At 48.5% G+C, this 14,541-nt stretch overlaps 1 protein-coding gene across 4 annotated transcripts; it reads right to left on the reverse strand.

Annotated features, from left to right (window-relative positions):
- Positions 1-5,015: 5,015 nt before the first annotated feature.
- On the reverse strand, positions 5,016-14,172 carry LOC122173054 (Ig heavy chain Mem5-like). 4 transcript variants are annotated; one of them, XM_065566454.1, is made up of 6 exons: positions 13,608-14,172; positions 13,222-13,524; positions 11,351-11,531; positions 9,338-9,518; positions 6,530-6,657; positions 6,303-6,442 (listed from the first exon to the last, which is right to left on the reverse strand). In XM_065566454.1, the coding sequence occupies exons 1-5, from the start codon at positions 13,651-13,653 to the stop codon at positions 6,652-6,654; spliced, it is 717 nt and encodes a 238-aa protein (XP_065422526.1). In that variant the 5' UTR covers positions 13,654-14,172; the 3' UTR covers positions 6,303-6,442; positions 6,530-6,651. The 4 variants fall into 4 exon arrangements, with proteins under 4 accessions (XP_065422523.1, XP_065422525.1, XP_065422526.1 ...); XM_065566451.1 differs by lacking the exon at positions 6,530-6,657 and having other exon boundaries at positions 5,016-6,442; XM_065566452.1 differs by having other exon boundaries at positions 6,530-9,518.
- Between the last annotated feature and the right edge of the window lie 369 nt (positions 14,173-14,541).

Raw genomic sequence — 14,541 nt, forward strand, 5'->3', positions numbered from 1 at the left:
TCTAACTGGTTTACTATTTGCTTACTATTTCATTAATTTTAATAAAAGGTCTTTATGACTACATCTGTCTCAGTGTAAGATTCCTGTCATACCCCCAAAGTTCCTTTTATAAACCCTGTAAAGCCTAATTCAGGACAAACCTTATCTTCGAATCAAACAAATTGGTGAGCCGAAACCCATACTAATTAATATCCATAATAATCATTATTAAAATTATTAATTAATAAAAAGTAATTAAATAAAATTAAGTGAATAAATTAAATTAACACTACTAACACACCCCAAATCAAGCTACAGTCATGAAGCAACTTAGGTTTTTTGCCCCCACTGTTCCCCTTGGAAGGCTGTTGCAGAACTTCATTCCTCTGATGGTTAGAAACTTTCACCTAATTTCAAGCCTAAATTTGTTGATGGCCCGTGTAAATCCATTTGTGCTTGTTGGTAATATGTAACATGCCTTCTTTTTTTTAGCTTCCTCATCCTGTAGTATCCTAAAAATTCAGTCCCGTCCATTTCAATTATCTGCTTCCCAAAGCCATATTGAGAGAGAACATTGCTCTATGTACTATCAGGTTCCTACTTTCCACAGACCACCTCTTTGTTTTTTGGTCGATAAAAATACTGCCCCCTAGTGCCTAAACTGAAGGCACTTTCTCTACAAGGGATTTTCTGAATATGTTCTTTCTTTCTTTCTTTCTTTTGATATGCACCTACATTTCTCTCTCTCTCCCCCCCTCCCCCCCCCGCCATCATAACACAGGTAAGGAAAATCAGGCGCATATAAAGGGAGATGTCATATTTTTGAAGAACCTCCTAATTTTTTTCCATATTTATATTTAATGCATTTGTTGACCTATGCTGTTACAGGAAGCACAGCTATTTAGGTCAGCTAGCAAGAATAGGGCTAGTTTTCTTGCCTTTGTGTTTTGATAAAGTTATGGTCCTTAGTTTTTTTTCCCCCAAGAGAACAATTTTCTCCTATTTATGGTCCCCATTTCCACAAAGAAACCAGAGGGAATGGAGTCACCGATTCACTGATTGCAAGAGCCAGTAAAACCTTCCCCTTCCTTTGCAACTTTCAAATGAATGCAAACGAGGCAAAACAATGGAGAACGAGTCTATATCCCTCCAAAGAAACCAGTGGGAACGCAGCCGCTGTTCTCTGCGTTGTTGAAAAGACACTTCCCTTTTTGAACGAGTTGCAGCTATCTTCCACCTTGACTCATTGTGAACTTGCTGCTGGTTCTGTTCCACAGGCCGAGCGCCCCTTTCCGTAGGTGTCTATAGTCGGATCATGATTCCAGAGGGAACGACACAGGTTTGACTTTTGGAGGCGGAAACGGGCAGTTCAGTGTCTGGGGAGAGCCTGAGGCTTCTAGAATCAGGGGTTCGTATCCCCCGGGGCAGGGATTTGCATGCGGGTTTCCCAGGAAGGATATAAGCGATTAAAGAGACTGTTAAGAGGGGTTGGGCTGGCGGAAGCGGTGCTGTAGGATAGAACCATTGTCCCCCTGTAGCGATAACGTGGAATGGCTTGTGCTGTGTGGAAGTGGAAATTCTTGATTGTTTCTCAGGGTGTTCGTGGAGTTACTCAGTGCTGGTGTGTCCCTCAGCGCTTCTGCATCTTAGGGGTAAACAGTCCCCTGTTATTGTTCCCTCTTCCAAATGTGACTCCACACCCTGTGTCTGCCCGTTCTGGGCTGTATCAGAAGGAAACAAAGATAAAATCCCTTTGATCATTAGGAGCGGTTCCCAGGGAATTAGGTGGGAAAATCCCATTGGGCACTCAGAGACCTGGGCTTGCTTTTCCTGCCTCCCTTCCTGAGATAGTTAAGGGTTAATGCCTCTCGTACCTGTAAAGGGTTAAGAAGTTCACCTAGCCTCGCTGACACCTGACCAGAGGAACCAATGGGAGGACAAGATGGTTCAAAAGGAAGGAGGGAAGTTCCCTTTGTCTGGGTCAGTTTTTCACTTTTGACCGGAGGGTCAGCTCCCGAATTCAGCCTATTATCAAGTAGTGAGTATTAGTGAAGGAAATAAATAGGTTTATGTTTATATCTTTGTAACCTGTCTAGTGCAATTAGAGGTATAATCAAATTGGGTATTTGGGTATTTTTTGTGTACTAAGTTTTTGCCCAGGGGAACATCCTCTGTGTTTGGAATCTGTTGTCTATGAGAGTAGCTGGTATGCTAATCTCTCCCAGAGGGTTTTCACTTTCTTTTCTTTAATTAAAAGCCTTTTTTTTATACCTGATTGATTTTTCCTTGGTTTTTTTAGATCCAAGGGGGTTGGATCTGGATCCACCAGGGAATTGGTGAAGAGTCTCTCAAGGCTACCCAGGGAAGGGAATTAGTGCTTGGGAGTGGTGGCAGCCAGACCAGATCTAAGCTGTTAATTGAGCTTACAGCTTCTCATGCAGGTCCCCCACATCTGTACCCTAAAGTTCAGAGTGGGGAAGGAACCTTGACACTTCCCAAGAAACCACCATGCTGGTCCTCCTGCTGATTCTTGCTTCCCCTTCCGTGTATACTTTCCTGGGGAACATTGTCTTGCTGTTAAGTATAGGACAACCGAGCCCTTAGGGCCAGATTTTTAAAGGTATTCAGGCGCCCAGAGAGATTTTCAATAGCATCTAGGCACCAAAAACTAATTAATTTCAATGGTAATTAGGTGCCTAGATGCTTCTGGGAGTCCCACTAAGCACCTAAACCCCTTTAGAAATCTGACTGGACCAGGGGCGCTAGAACAATTTGCATAGTGGGGCTGCAGAGACCCATTGAACCAAACTGTAAATCCTGAATATGACAGAAACCACTTCAAGTCAGGGGGCACGGGAGCACCCCTAGTTCTAGCACTGGACCCGACTGGAATTATGTACTGATATATTGAAAAAGCCCTTGGCAGTTCGGTTGGTTTTTCACAAGTGGGATGGCGGGTCTGTTCCCACCAGTGGGGCTAGGAAGCGTCTCCAAAGCCCAAAGTCTACGGTATTTTGGGCACAAAATCCAAGACGATTCCCACGTCGGAACCAGTGCATCTCATAGGTTGCAAAGGTGAACCCCGAGGTTTTGCAGGAGAGGCGGAGCAAGTCTCCGGGCTTTTTCACATCCCCACCGGACTCCACCAGCAGCTGGAGGATCTGCAAGTGGGCCCCTAAGAATGAAGAAGAAGAAAAAAAGGCAGATGAGTGTCAGTTCCAATAGAATAATAGATTGTTGTCTTCTCTAGTACATAGATTGGGAGAAAATACCTTTCAAAGCTGCTACAATGAAAACTAAAGAGACCCAAATCTTCATTGTCTCTGGTCTGACAGGGGCGAATTCTATGGGATAGTATCTGATACAGCCCAGACCCAGGGGGCTGCGGATTGTCTCTCTGGGTACAGCCTGGGCAGAGAGAGGCCAGATTTAAACAGGAACCTGTCACTCCTATTTGCATATCCTCCTCTTTATAGGAGGCTGAAATTCCTCCCTTTAATGGTCTTTATTATATGTCCTAGGGCAGAGAGAGGGATTCAGATGATCTCCTTTCTGCTGTATATGCAGCGCCCAGCACAGTGCGCTGGGATCCGGATTATACACTTGGATAAGAAAAGAATGAACAGCCGCCTCCAGTGAAGAGAATTTCCCTGACACGACCTCAGGGCCCGATTGCTGTCAGTTTGTATGGGGGGTGGGAGACTCAGCCCTGGAGCCCCCGCGCAGGCGTAGTGGGGCTGTGGTACGGCAGGTCAGTGGGGTCAGTGCCAGGGGAGGGGTCGGGTCACAGGGTTCCATTGGGCTGGGACACCCCTGCAGACAGAATAACGCACTGGGCACTGGGGTGTAGCTGGGGCTGAAGCTCGGCCCAGCCCCTTTCCCAGTCTAAGCGGCGGCTCCACTGACCTGTGCTCTGTCTGGTGGAAAGTATTCCCTGGTAGCTTTCACCACATGGGACAATCGCGGTTCACTTCACCCCCCCGGAGTTCCCTCGGGAATTGCAAGGAGAGGAGCGTTTGGAGTGAGGCAGGCAGGGCTCTGCTCTGTATTGGTGCTTTCTGCTCCCCCACCCTCAGCTGTAAAACACTGGTCACTCCACTGAAGTTAACGGATTTTCAAACAGTGAAAAACTTTTACTTATGCCGGATAAAATGACAAGAACCTTTATAATTTACCCTAGGTTCCTCATCCGCTATTCCTGAGAGGAGATAAAATTATCCCATTTTACTTTAAATCTGATCAAGAACCGAACCCTGCCTGTGTGCCTAACCCTAAATGTAACCTTTTCTCAAATCCGGACATGAACGGTAATCCATAGACATAATGTTTACCCTTACCCGAAATGCTCATTCTTATTCTAATCCACAAAATCCTGATTTAATCCAAAAACCCAACTTTGACCCTGGCTCTAATAATAATTCTAACTGTAAACCCTGCACTTCCTGTAACACTGACTGAGACACTGAAGCTAATCTGGGCCCTGATATTTACATTTACCCAGACTGAGCCATTCCCTTAGTCCCAACTGTAATGGCAACCCAAATCCTACCTTTAACCCTAATCCTACCTTTAACCCTAATCCTAATCCTACCCTTACCTCTAACCTTAGCTTTATCACTAACTCTTGTGACGGGACCCCTGGGGTGCAGCCTGTGCAGCCTGGCACTGTGGGACCGCTGTGCCCCCTTAACTCTCTCCAGCCTGGGTTGTCTCTCACAATGCCTTGCTAGTGACCAGCAGCAAACCCCTCCAGGAGCTGTTATCACTCAGCACAACAGCATGTGGAGCTCCACACCCAGCATTGCATGAATGCTCCCAGAGCCACTCCTGAATCACACAGAGAAAGACACCAGAGCCAGATCCCCCCAGCTCCCAGCACTGTGCTCAGGAATACACTGTCTTGCACGGCTCACGATGAGTAATGCCAATGTATTAATTGGTTCACCACTGCATCAATGGAAAGTGGATATACACCCGCCTTTGCAAAACCTGAGCAGATTTACCACACACTTCAGGCAAAGTCACTGGCAAAGATAAACAATTAAAGAAGTTTATTGATTACAAAAGATTGATTTCAGTGATATTAAGTGATAGGCAAAAAGTCAGAGTTAATTACCAACATAAATAAAATCTAACATGCAGTCTAAACTCTCAACCCTATTAGACTGGGCAGCAACCAGACTAAGCAGTTTATCTCACCCCACTGGATATTGCAGTCCTTACTATACAGATCTCATCCTTGACATTTCCTCTGTTGAAGTCCTGTTGGGCCAATGAAGTCTCCTCTCTTGGGCCAATCTCCTCTGTTGGAGTCTTGTCTTCTTCTCAGTGTCTTAGTTACTTGCAGAGTAGGTGAGGTCAGGAGAAAGGCCCAGCATGTGGCCACTGTGTCTGTTTTATACCCTCAGTCTATGTGCTTGGAAAGCACAAGGCCGGGCATGTCTGGGGGCATTGCTGAGTGTCCAGTCAAGGTTGAGAAATTCCCCTGGTGGGGCCTCATGCAGGTGAGTCATGAATGATAGAGTCAAGTATCAGAGGGGTAGCGGTGTTAGTCTGAATCTGTAAAAAGCAACAGAGGGTCCTGTGGCACCTTATAGACTAACAGAAGTTTTGGAGCATAAGCTTTCATGGGTGAATACCCACTTGCGTCTGACAAAGTGGGCATTCACCCACGAAAGCTTATGCTCCAAAACTTCTGTTAGTCTTAAAGGTGCCTCGGGACCCTCTGATGAATTATAGAATTGTAGCTCCCTTGCTGGACAATGGCTGTTGATGGGTTGTTTAACACCAGTTGTTGGTTACTTTCCTTGCTGTTGCCTCTGGGGAGCTAATGTCTGGCGGATTCCCCAAATTACAGCATGTTTTAGTGACCACCATACAACACAATTGTCATAACTTCATATGCACATATATGGAGAGAGAAAGGACCTTCAGAAGATCATAACCTTTCCCTGATGCCAAGGCATGCTTCATACGTAGAATAAGGATTATATAACAATGAGGAATATAGGGGTTCCAGGATGCTCCCCTAAGGTATAGAATGTCACAACCCCAACCTTAGGCAAAACCCCAACACTCTGATTTATGCCATTTTATGTACATATATTTAATGAGGCTGAATTTTCCGCTCCCTACATTTCGCTCCGTGACCTCTCATTGGTGGGAGGAGTGTGTGTGTTTTCTCCAGTAGAAGCCCCAGCGTCTCAAGCTGTTCCTGTGCGAATACAGCAGGTCTCAGTGGTTCCCCTGGAGATGGTAAATCCCCTTTCACTGAATTGGCGGAATCTGTGCCGCTTTCAGAGCTGTCTGTGGAAACCTGACATGCCCCATCCAATGCCCTTTCGGGGGACCCAACCCAGCCAGGAGCTGCTGCAGGTGAACCCAGAGGCTTGGCAGGAGAGGCGGAGAGAGTCTCGGCGCTTTGGAGTCTCTGACTCCACCAGCTGGACCTTGGACAGGGCACCTGCAAATCAAGAGAACTTAAGAATCGGGAAATTCTGACTGAGAAAAAAATCTCAGGACCCTCCACTGTTTTGGGGAAGAAAATCACCTCTGAGCACGGTGAGAGTGTGGAAGAAATGGAGCCAACATCTCATGTCTCTGATTGTCTCCGGGGTTCTCGGGAGTTAACTCTTTCACTGCCCGGCCTCAAAAGGTTCTGGCTTCTCAGTGTCAGAACTGCAGGGTAGGAAGGGAAGGGCAAGGTTTAGAAGGGAGCTAAGTAACCCTATTTGTATACCTGGTCTCAGTAAGGGGCTGATAAACCCAGACTTGAAATCCCCAAACCGGAGCTCAGACATGAGGGTGTCTGACTGTGTCCTTAATACACTGCCTGGTACTTGATCAAAGAGTCAACAGTGTCCTTAATAGAGAACTTTTGGTACCCAGGTCCTATGGAAAATGAACAATATTAGGGCACAGCCTGTGTTAGTACCACTGACAATTTCCCTGTCCTTCACTATAGCAGAGATACAGGCTGAGCAACATTTTGGTTTAGTTCAGCCCCTAGTTCTAAGCCAGGGAACGGCTCGGAAAGTGACCCTGACATTCTATGTATCTGGGCTTGTGGAGAGGAATACAGTTCAGCCTGTGAAATGTTGGTGACTTGTTCCTGTGGAGTTTCATCAGCAGGTTATTTATGTTGTGACTCCGGTCACCGGACAAACTGGGCTTCTGCCCCTGTTCTATATAAGTTTTAGTTTTATTTGTTTAAAAGGAAGACAGTGATATCGCATTGGCAAATTCCCCATAGAAACAAAGAATGGAACAAAAGAATAATAAAGGCACCTCAACTTTTCCTCATTTATGGAGGACAGTCTTATAATATGCATCCAGATATCCTCCAATCACACAAGCTGAAAATTGTTCCACTTCACTGCAGTTCTGTAACCATATGGGACCCAATCCTGTCTGTGTTCTGTGCACATCCAAAATTCCTGCTGAATGACCCGCCCTGGGAATGAGTTACCAGTGACCCAAGGCTGGGACAGCAGGAGGGTGCAGTTGGTGGGGGGAGAGCCCAGGGCTGGGGTGGGGGGCAGCCAAAAATTTTTCTGCAAAAAACCTAGAGCCGGCCCTGGTGGCAGCGCCCCGCTGAAGCCCTGGCCTCCCCACTTCTCTCTCTCCTCCCGCTCCCTCCCCCTCCCCTCGCTAGCCTGGGCACAGCTGCAGTGCAGGGAGTCCCCCTACACCCTTGCTCCGGCCGCGCCGCAGGGTTTTTTTTTTTTTTGCTTGGGGCGGCCAAAAAGCCAGAGCTGGCCCTGCAGGCAAGAACCGGTATCTGAAAGGTGTTTGTTGGTGTCCGGTTCTCAGAAAAGGAAGTTGAGAGCACTCAGCTCCCTACTCCGTCCTCCCCAGACATCCCTTTCTGTGTTTCTGATATTGTTTTTGCAAAGCATGGAGTTCATATTTCCATTGCGTGTACAGTGTTCTGTTCTTGCACGCCATGGCTGGGGTGCATCAGTCCAAGAGTAGATGTATCAAAAGGGGAATGAGGACCCCAAACAAGCAGCCACCAGACAAGGCCACCAGCCCTGCGCTCTCTGACCCTAAAGACTCCTGACGCTTCTCTTATGGAGCTGCTGCTTCTCTCTGCAGGATCCCAATAAGCCCTACCAGGTTTCCTCCCTGAACCCTTACTAGCCCACTGCCCTCAGCACCAACACTTGGTAGTTCCCTGGAATTAAGGACTGCAGGATCAGTTCTTTATCTCCGTGGTTACTCTACTAAATTGCTGGAACTGTATTGTGGGCTGGATCTTTAGCTCCGCCCTGGGACAGCAGCAGAAATTCTGGACTGTGATTCTCAAATGTGAGGTGGGTTCCTTTATCCATCAGGCCCCTTTGAAAATCCCACCCCTGCGCCGTATTTCCAGTGCCAGCTGAGCGGGGTTCCTTCAGGAACTGGGCATTCTCTGCAGCACAGGCCCATCAGGACTTGCCGCAGAAATGGGTGACAAAGCCCATGAATTATAGGGTTACAAACTGACGGCAGGCGTTTATTCACCCCTGGGGTTGGAGGGGAAAGTTCTTAGGGGACTGGCTGGTCACTGCACAGACCCAGGGGCTGCGGATTGTGTCTCCGGGTGCAGCCTGGGCAGAGAGAAGGACAGATAAAAACAGTTAGCTGGTGGTCCTGTTTGCCTAGCCACCTCTTATAGGAGACACAAAATATGTTGTGATTTATTATTTCTCTTAGGAATCTAGACAGAGAGTCAGACTGTCCCTTACTGAGGGTGTGTGCTGGGCCATTCTCAGTGCGGTGGGATCCGGAGTGTATTTTGGATAAGGGAAATAATAATAATAATAATAAATTAATACAAGAAGATTCCCTGAAAGAACACAATCCCAGAGACTTGACTTCTGGGCCTGTTTGTATTTGCATGACTTGGTGATGGAAGAGTCTCAGGTCCTGCTTGAGTTTTGCCTCATAAAGGGGAAATTGCTCCTTTGTTTTTGGTAAAAGAAATGAACATATGGGTTAACCATATGGAAATATAAATATTCATAAGATGGGGAGAATCTCAGTTCTGCAGCTCCGGCCCATGAGCAGCGGGGCTGTGAGGGGGAGGGGCCGGTTCACGGGGTTCCATGGGGCTGGGACACCCGCTAGTGCTGGGAGAGAGTTGGGACTGAATCCCCTTCCCGGCAGTGACCGGCTCCACTGAACTGGCAGGTTTAGCCGTATGGAGAAGGGGCCAGTTGCTCATTGCTTCGCTCCCTGGAGATCCCCTGTTAACTCCAATGAGAAGAGCCATTTGTGTGAGGCGAGCGGTGCTCTGCTCTGCACTGGGGTGGGGGACGTAGTCAGGACATTAAAGAGTTAATCCGCGATGTCAGAGTTTTCAATCCTCACGCACCTTCCCCCTCTTGCGCCCAAGGCAGGAGAGTTTTGCTTGTGTCGTTGCTGTCCGCAGCTCTGGTTTTTGTATGAGAAGCCACAGGTTTCCTCTCACTGTGTCTTTTGCACAGTGATACCGGGCGGTGTCCTCGGGCTTCAGGCCGGTCATTTGCAGATACAGAAGGTTGTTGGGATTATCCCTGGAAATGGTGAATCGCCCTTGAACAGCCGGCAAATACCACTGGCTCGATCCATCCGTATTAATCTGAGCCACCCACTCCAGCCCCTTCCCAGGAGCCTGATGGACCCAATGCATATGCACTATGCACTAAGATCCACAAACCTGGAAATCCTGGATGCCCCATCATCTCGGGCATTGGCACTCTCACTGAAGGACTGTCTGGATATGTGGACTCCCTACTCAGACCCTACGCCACAAGCACTCCCAGCTATCTCCGTGACACCACAGATTTCCTGAGAAAACTACAATGCATTGGTGACCTCCCAGAAAACACCATCCTAGCCACCATGGATGTAGAGGCTCTCTACACAAACATCCCACACACAGATGGAATACAAGCTGTCAGGAACAGTATCCTGATAATGACACAGCACAACTTATTGCTGAGCTCTGTGACTTTATCCTCACACACAATTATTTCAAATTTGGTGACAATATATACCTCCAGACCAGTGGCACCGCTATGGGCACCCGCATGGCCCCACAATATACCAACATTTTTATGGCTGACCTGGAACAACGCTTCCTCAGCTCTCGTCCACTCATGCCCCTTCTCTACCTACGCTATATTGATGACATCTTCATCATCTGGACCCATGGGAAGGAGACCCTGGAAGAATTCCACCATGCTTTCAACAGCTTCCACCCCACCATCAACCTCAGCCTGGACCAATCTACACGGGAGGTCCACTTCCTAGACACCACCGTACAAATAAGCGATGGCCACATTAACACCACCCTATACCGAAAACCCACCGACCGCTATGCCTACCTTAATGCCTCCAGCTTCCACCCCGGTCACAACACACGATCCATCGTCTACAGCCAAGCACTGAGGTACAATCGCATCTGCTCCAACCCCTCAGACAGAGACCAACACCTACAAGGTCTTCACCAAGCATTCTCAAAACTACGATACCCACACAAGGAAATAAAGAAACAAATCAACAAAGCCAGACGTGTACCCAGAAGCCTCCTGCTACAAGACAGGCCCCAAAAAGAAACCAACAGAACTCCACTAGCCATCACCTACAGTCCTCAGCTTAAACCTCTCCAACGCATCGTCAGTGATCTACAACCCATCCTAGACAATGATCCCTCACTTTCACAGACCTTGGGAGGCAGGCCAGTCCTCGCCCACAGACAACCTGCCAACCTTAAGCATATTCTCACCAGCAACCACGCACCGCACCATAACAACTCTAACTCAGGAACCAACCCATGCAACAAACCTCGATGCCAACTCTGCCCACATATCTACACCAGCAACACCATCACAGGACCTAACCAGATCAGCTACAACATCACCGGCTCATTCACCTGCACGTCCACCAATGTTATATAGGCCATCATATGCCAGCAATGCCCCTCTGCTATGTACATTGGCCAAACTGGACAGTCACTACGCAAGAGGATAAATGGACACAAGTCAGATATCAGGAATGGCAACATACAAAAACCTGTAGGAGAACACTTCAACCTCCCTGGCCACACAATAGCAGTTGTAAAGGTAGCCATCTTACAGCAAAAAAACTTCAGGACCAGACTCCAAAGAGAAACTGCTGAGCTCCAGTTCATTTGCAAATTTGACACCATCAGATCAGGATTAAACAAAGACTGTGAATGGCTATCCAACTACAGAAGCAGTTTCTCCTCCCTTGGTGTTCACACCTCAACTGCTAGCAGAGCACCTCACCCTCCCTGATTGAACTAACCTCGTTATCTCCACACTGATTTATACCTGCCTCTGGAGATTTCCATTACTTGCATCTGAAGAAGTGAAGTTCTTACCCAGGAAAGCTTATGCTCCCAATACTTCTGTTAGTCTCAAAGGTGCCACAGGACCCTCTGTTCCAATGCATATGGTGGCTGCTGAAGGTGAACCCGGAGGCTTTGCAGGAGAGGCAGAGAGAGTCTCCGGGGTTTTTCACATCCCCTCCAGACTTCACCAGCTGCACCTGGGACTGGACACCTGCAAGTAAAGACATGTTACAAGTATCGGTATAAAAACAGCATTAATGTTATAGTCTTCGAGCTCTGCCATTTAAGTGGGGAGAACAAAATACTTTCCAAAGCTGATACAATGAAAACAATTGCGATCCAAAGCCTCATTTCCTGGGTGCTGGAGGGGAAAGTTCTCAGGGACTGGCTGGTCACTGCACAGACCCAGGGGCTGCGGATTGTGTCTCCGGGTGCAGCCTGGGAGAGAGAGGCACAGATTTAAACAGGAAATTCTCCACCTCATTTGCATATCCCGCTCCTTATAAGGAACCCAAACTCAGGGCCAGCTCTAGGTTTTTTGCCGCCCCAAGCAAAAAGAAAATTGGACACTCCCCCCCCCCCTTTTTTGGCTTTTACACATGTTTGCATATTGGGGACATAATCGCAGAATATAATCACACATCAGCATGTTTAGTTGACTCTGTTGCTGCAAATTTTAGAGCAGAAAGTCCAAGGAAAATCTTTAGCTGCTGCTCTGCTTTTCAGCAGAGCCTTTCTGAACAGGTCTTTGCCTCACTGATATTCCCATCACTCGGATAAAGGACACAGGACAGGACTGGGCTCTCCATGGCTCTAGCAGAGGCTGGACCTGGCTAATGTCCCCCCCCCCCCACACACACACACACTCCCAGCTCAGCAGCGCAGTCAGCCACCCCTTCGCCTTCCTCTCCCCCCCCCCCCCCCTTGCCTTTTTCCTTTTTTCCTTTGCGGTTTAAGGTTGAACGTTACTGTGGGTTTTCCTTGCTCAACTCTCCTTCTTGGCACAGGGTCAATTTCAGCCTTGTTTCCCAGCCTGGCCTCCTCTCCCATGCTGACAGCAGAAAGAGGTGTGGGGCAGCCGTCCCTGCAGCCACTCGCAGCTGAACTTTTCAACTCCACTCATTTCAACATTGGTTAGATCTCTGTAACCATCATATGTTTGCTGCAGCTTGATTGCTCAGACTTTCCGTGAGTGGCATTGACAGATCAATGTATAGTAATAAAGGAGCTCACTTCCTGTTCCTTGGGGGAGTTGGATTTTTTTTTTCCTGGCGCAATTTAATTTTCAATGAGCCATTTTCCTATTTTCTTCTTCGGAGTAAGTGATACATGTTCTTTAACAAGTGAAAGATCATTGAGTTTTAACAGCTTTGATTTACCTAGATGTTCGTATCAGCCTGAATGCAACTCCCAAGATCAGTTTGACTAATTGCACTGTTTTATTTCAGCTCAAAGAGGAGCTAAAGATTTTCCTTGGACTTTCTGCTCTGAAATGTGCAGCAACAGAGTCAACTAAACATGCTGATGTGTGATTATATTTTGCGATTATTGCCCCAATATGTGAACATGTAAAAGCCAAAAAAAAGGGGGCGGGGGAGCGTCCAAAATTTTTTTTCTTTGGGGCAGCAGAAAACCTAGAGCCGTCCCTGACTGAGTGATCCCTGCACCATAGGCTGAGCTGGGCCTGGTGCTGCCATGGGTGACACTGCAAGGGAATGAAAGGGTTAACACCTGCTAGCAGGTTCTCATTACCCCTATGCCCAGCCTCTCTGCTGTGCCTTGCGCGGAAATGTTTGTGGATCTGCTGCCCTCATTTGGTGACCGGGAAAGGGGCGATTCCACAGCCTGGGTTTTTGTATTACCACAAGTAGGTTTTGTGTCACTGTGTAAAATAATATTACTTGCACAGTAATAGCGAGCGGTGTCCTCGGGCTTCAGACCGGTCATTTGCAGATACAGCTCACTCTTGGAATTATCCCTGGAGATGGTGAATCGGCCTTTAATGGAGTTTGCATAGCGTGTGGTGCTACCATCCGTGCTAATCTCAGAGACATACTCCAGCCCCTTTCCGGGAGCCTGACGGAACCAGCTCAGCCAGTAGCTGCTGAAGGTGAACCCGGAGGCTTTGCAGGAGAGGCGGAGAGAGTCTCCGGGCTTTTTCACATCCCCTCCGGACTCCACCAGCTGGATCTGGGACCGGACACCTGGGAATAAACAGACACTTAGAAAACAGATGTAGAACAATAAATCTTTTGCCTCTGTAATGTGTTCACGGGTAGGAAAATACCTTCCCAGGCTGCTACAGTGAAAACTAAGTGGACCCAAAGATTCATTTTTCCTGGTCTGACAGGGGCAAGTTCTATGGGAGAGTCTCTGGGAGCAGCTCAGACCCAGGGGCTGCGGATTGTCTCTCCGGGTGCAGTCTGGGCAGAGAGAGACAGATTTAAACAGGAAACTGTCACCCCTATTTGCATATTCTCTTCCTTATAGGTAGGGTGACCAGACAGCAAGTTAAAAAATCGGTTCAGGGAGTGGGGGGTAATAGACGCCTATATAACACAAAGCCCCAAATATCGGGACTGTCCCTATAAAATCGGGACATCTGGTCACCCTACTTATAGGAGGCTGAAATGTCTTCCTTTAGTGGTCTTCCTTATATATGTAAGGGGACTGTTGCCCCCTTACTAACACTCAGTGGGGTGTTTTGGTTGCTAGCTCCCAGCACTAAAAGGGGAGGGGTCAATGGGAAATCGGGACCCTGAGACTGACAGTCCCCAGGGGCAATGGGGAGAGGCCAATGCTCCAGGTCAGCCTGATTGACAGGGCGGGCAGCTAATCAGGGAGTCAGGAGGCCGGGGGGTCCAGCTCTCCCTGTGAGCTGGAATGGCCTGGGTCAGACAGAGGGGGCAGAGCTAAGGAGAGAGCAGGGGCCCGAGCTAAGCTGGGAGCAGAGCTGCAGCCCCAAAGCCAGAGCACGGCCCAGAGAGAGCAGAGCTGCCCTGGGGACAGAGCTGCAGCCACCGGAGCCAGAGGGGGCAGAGAAGAGCCCAGGGGACTGGAGGCTGAGCAGCAGCAGCAGCTGGACTGGAGCTGGGGGCTGGGGGCTGGAGCTGGGGGCTGGGGCTGGGACTGGAGCTGGGGGCTGGGGGCTGGGGGCTGGGGGCTGGGGCTGGAGCTGGGGGCTGGGGGTTGGGGGCTGGGGGCTGGGGTTGGGTGCTGGG

This window comes from Chrysemys picta, chromosome 13 (genome assembly GCF_011386835.1).
Source record: "Chrysemys picta bellii isolate R12L10 chromosome 13, ASM1138683v2, whole genome shotgun sequence".
Classification (NCBI taxonomy): Eukaryota; Metazoa; Chordata; order Testudines; family Emydidae; genus Chrysemys; species Chrysemys picta.

Coding starts and splice junctions, on each gene's coding strand:
- LOC122173054 (XM_065566451.1), bottom strand. CDS start 13,653: ATGAATCTTTGGGTCCACTTAGTTTTCACTGTAGCAGCCTGGGAAG. Junction 13,525..13,607: donor CACTGTAGCAGCCTGGGAAG/GTATTTTCCTAC, acceptor GTTTATTCCCAG/GTGTCCGGTCCCAGATCCAG. Junction 9,519..11,350: donor GGGAGCATAAGCTTTCCTGG/GTAAGAACTTCA, acceptor CACCATTTCCAG/GGATAATCCCAACAACCTTC.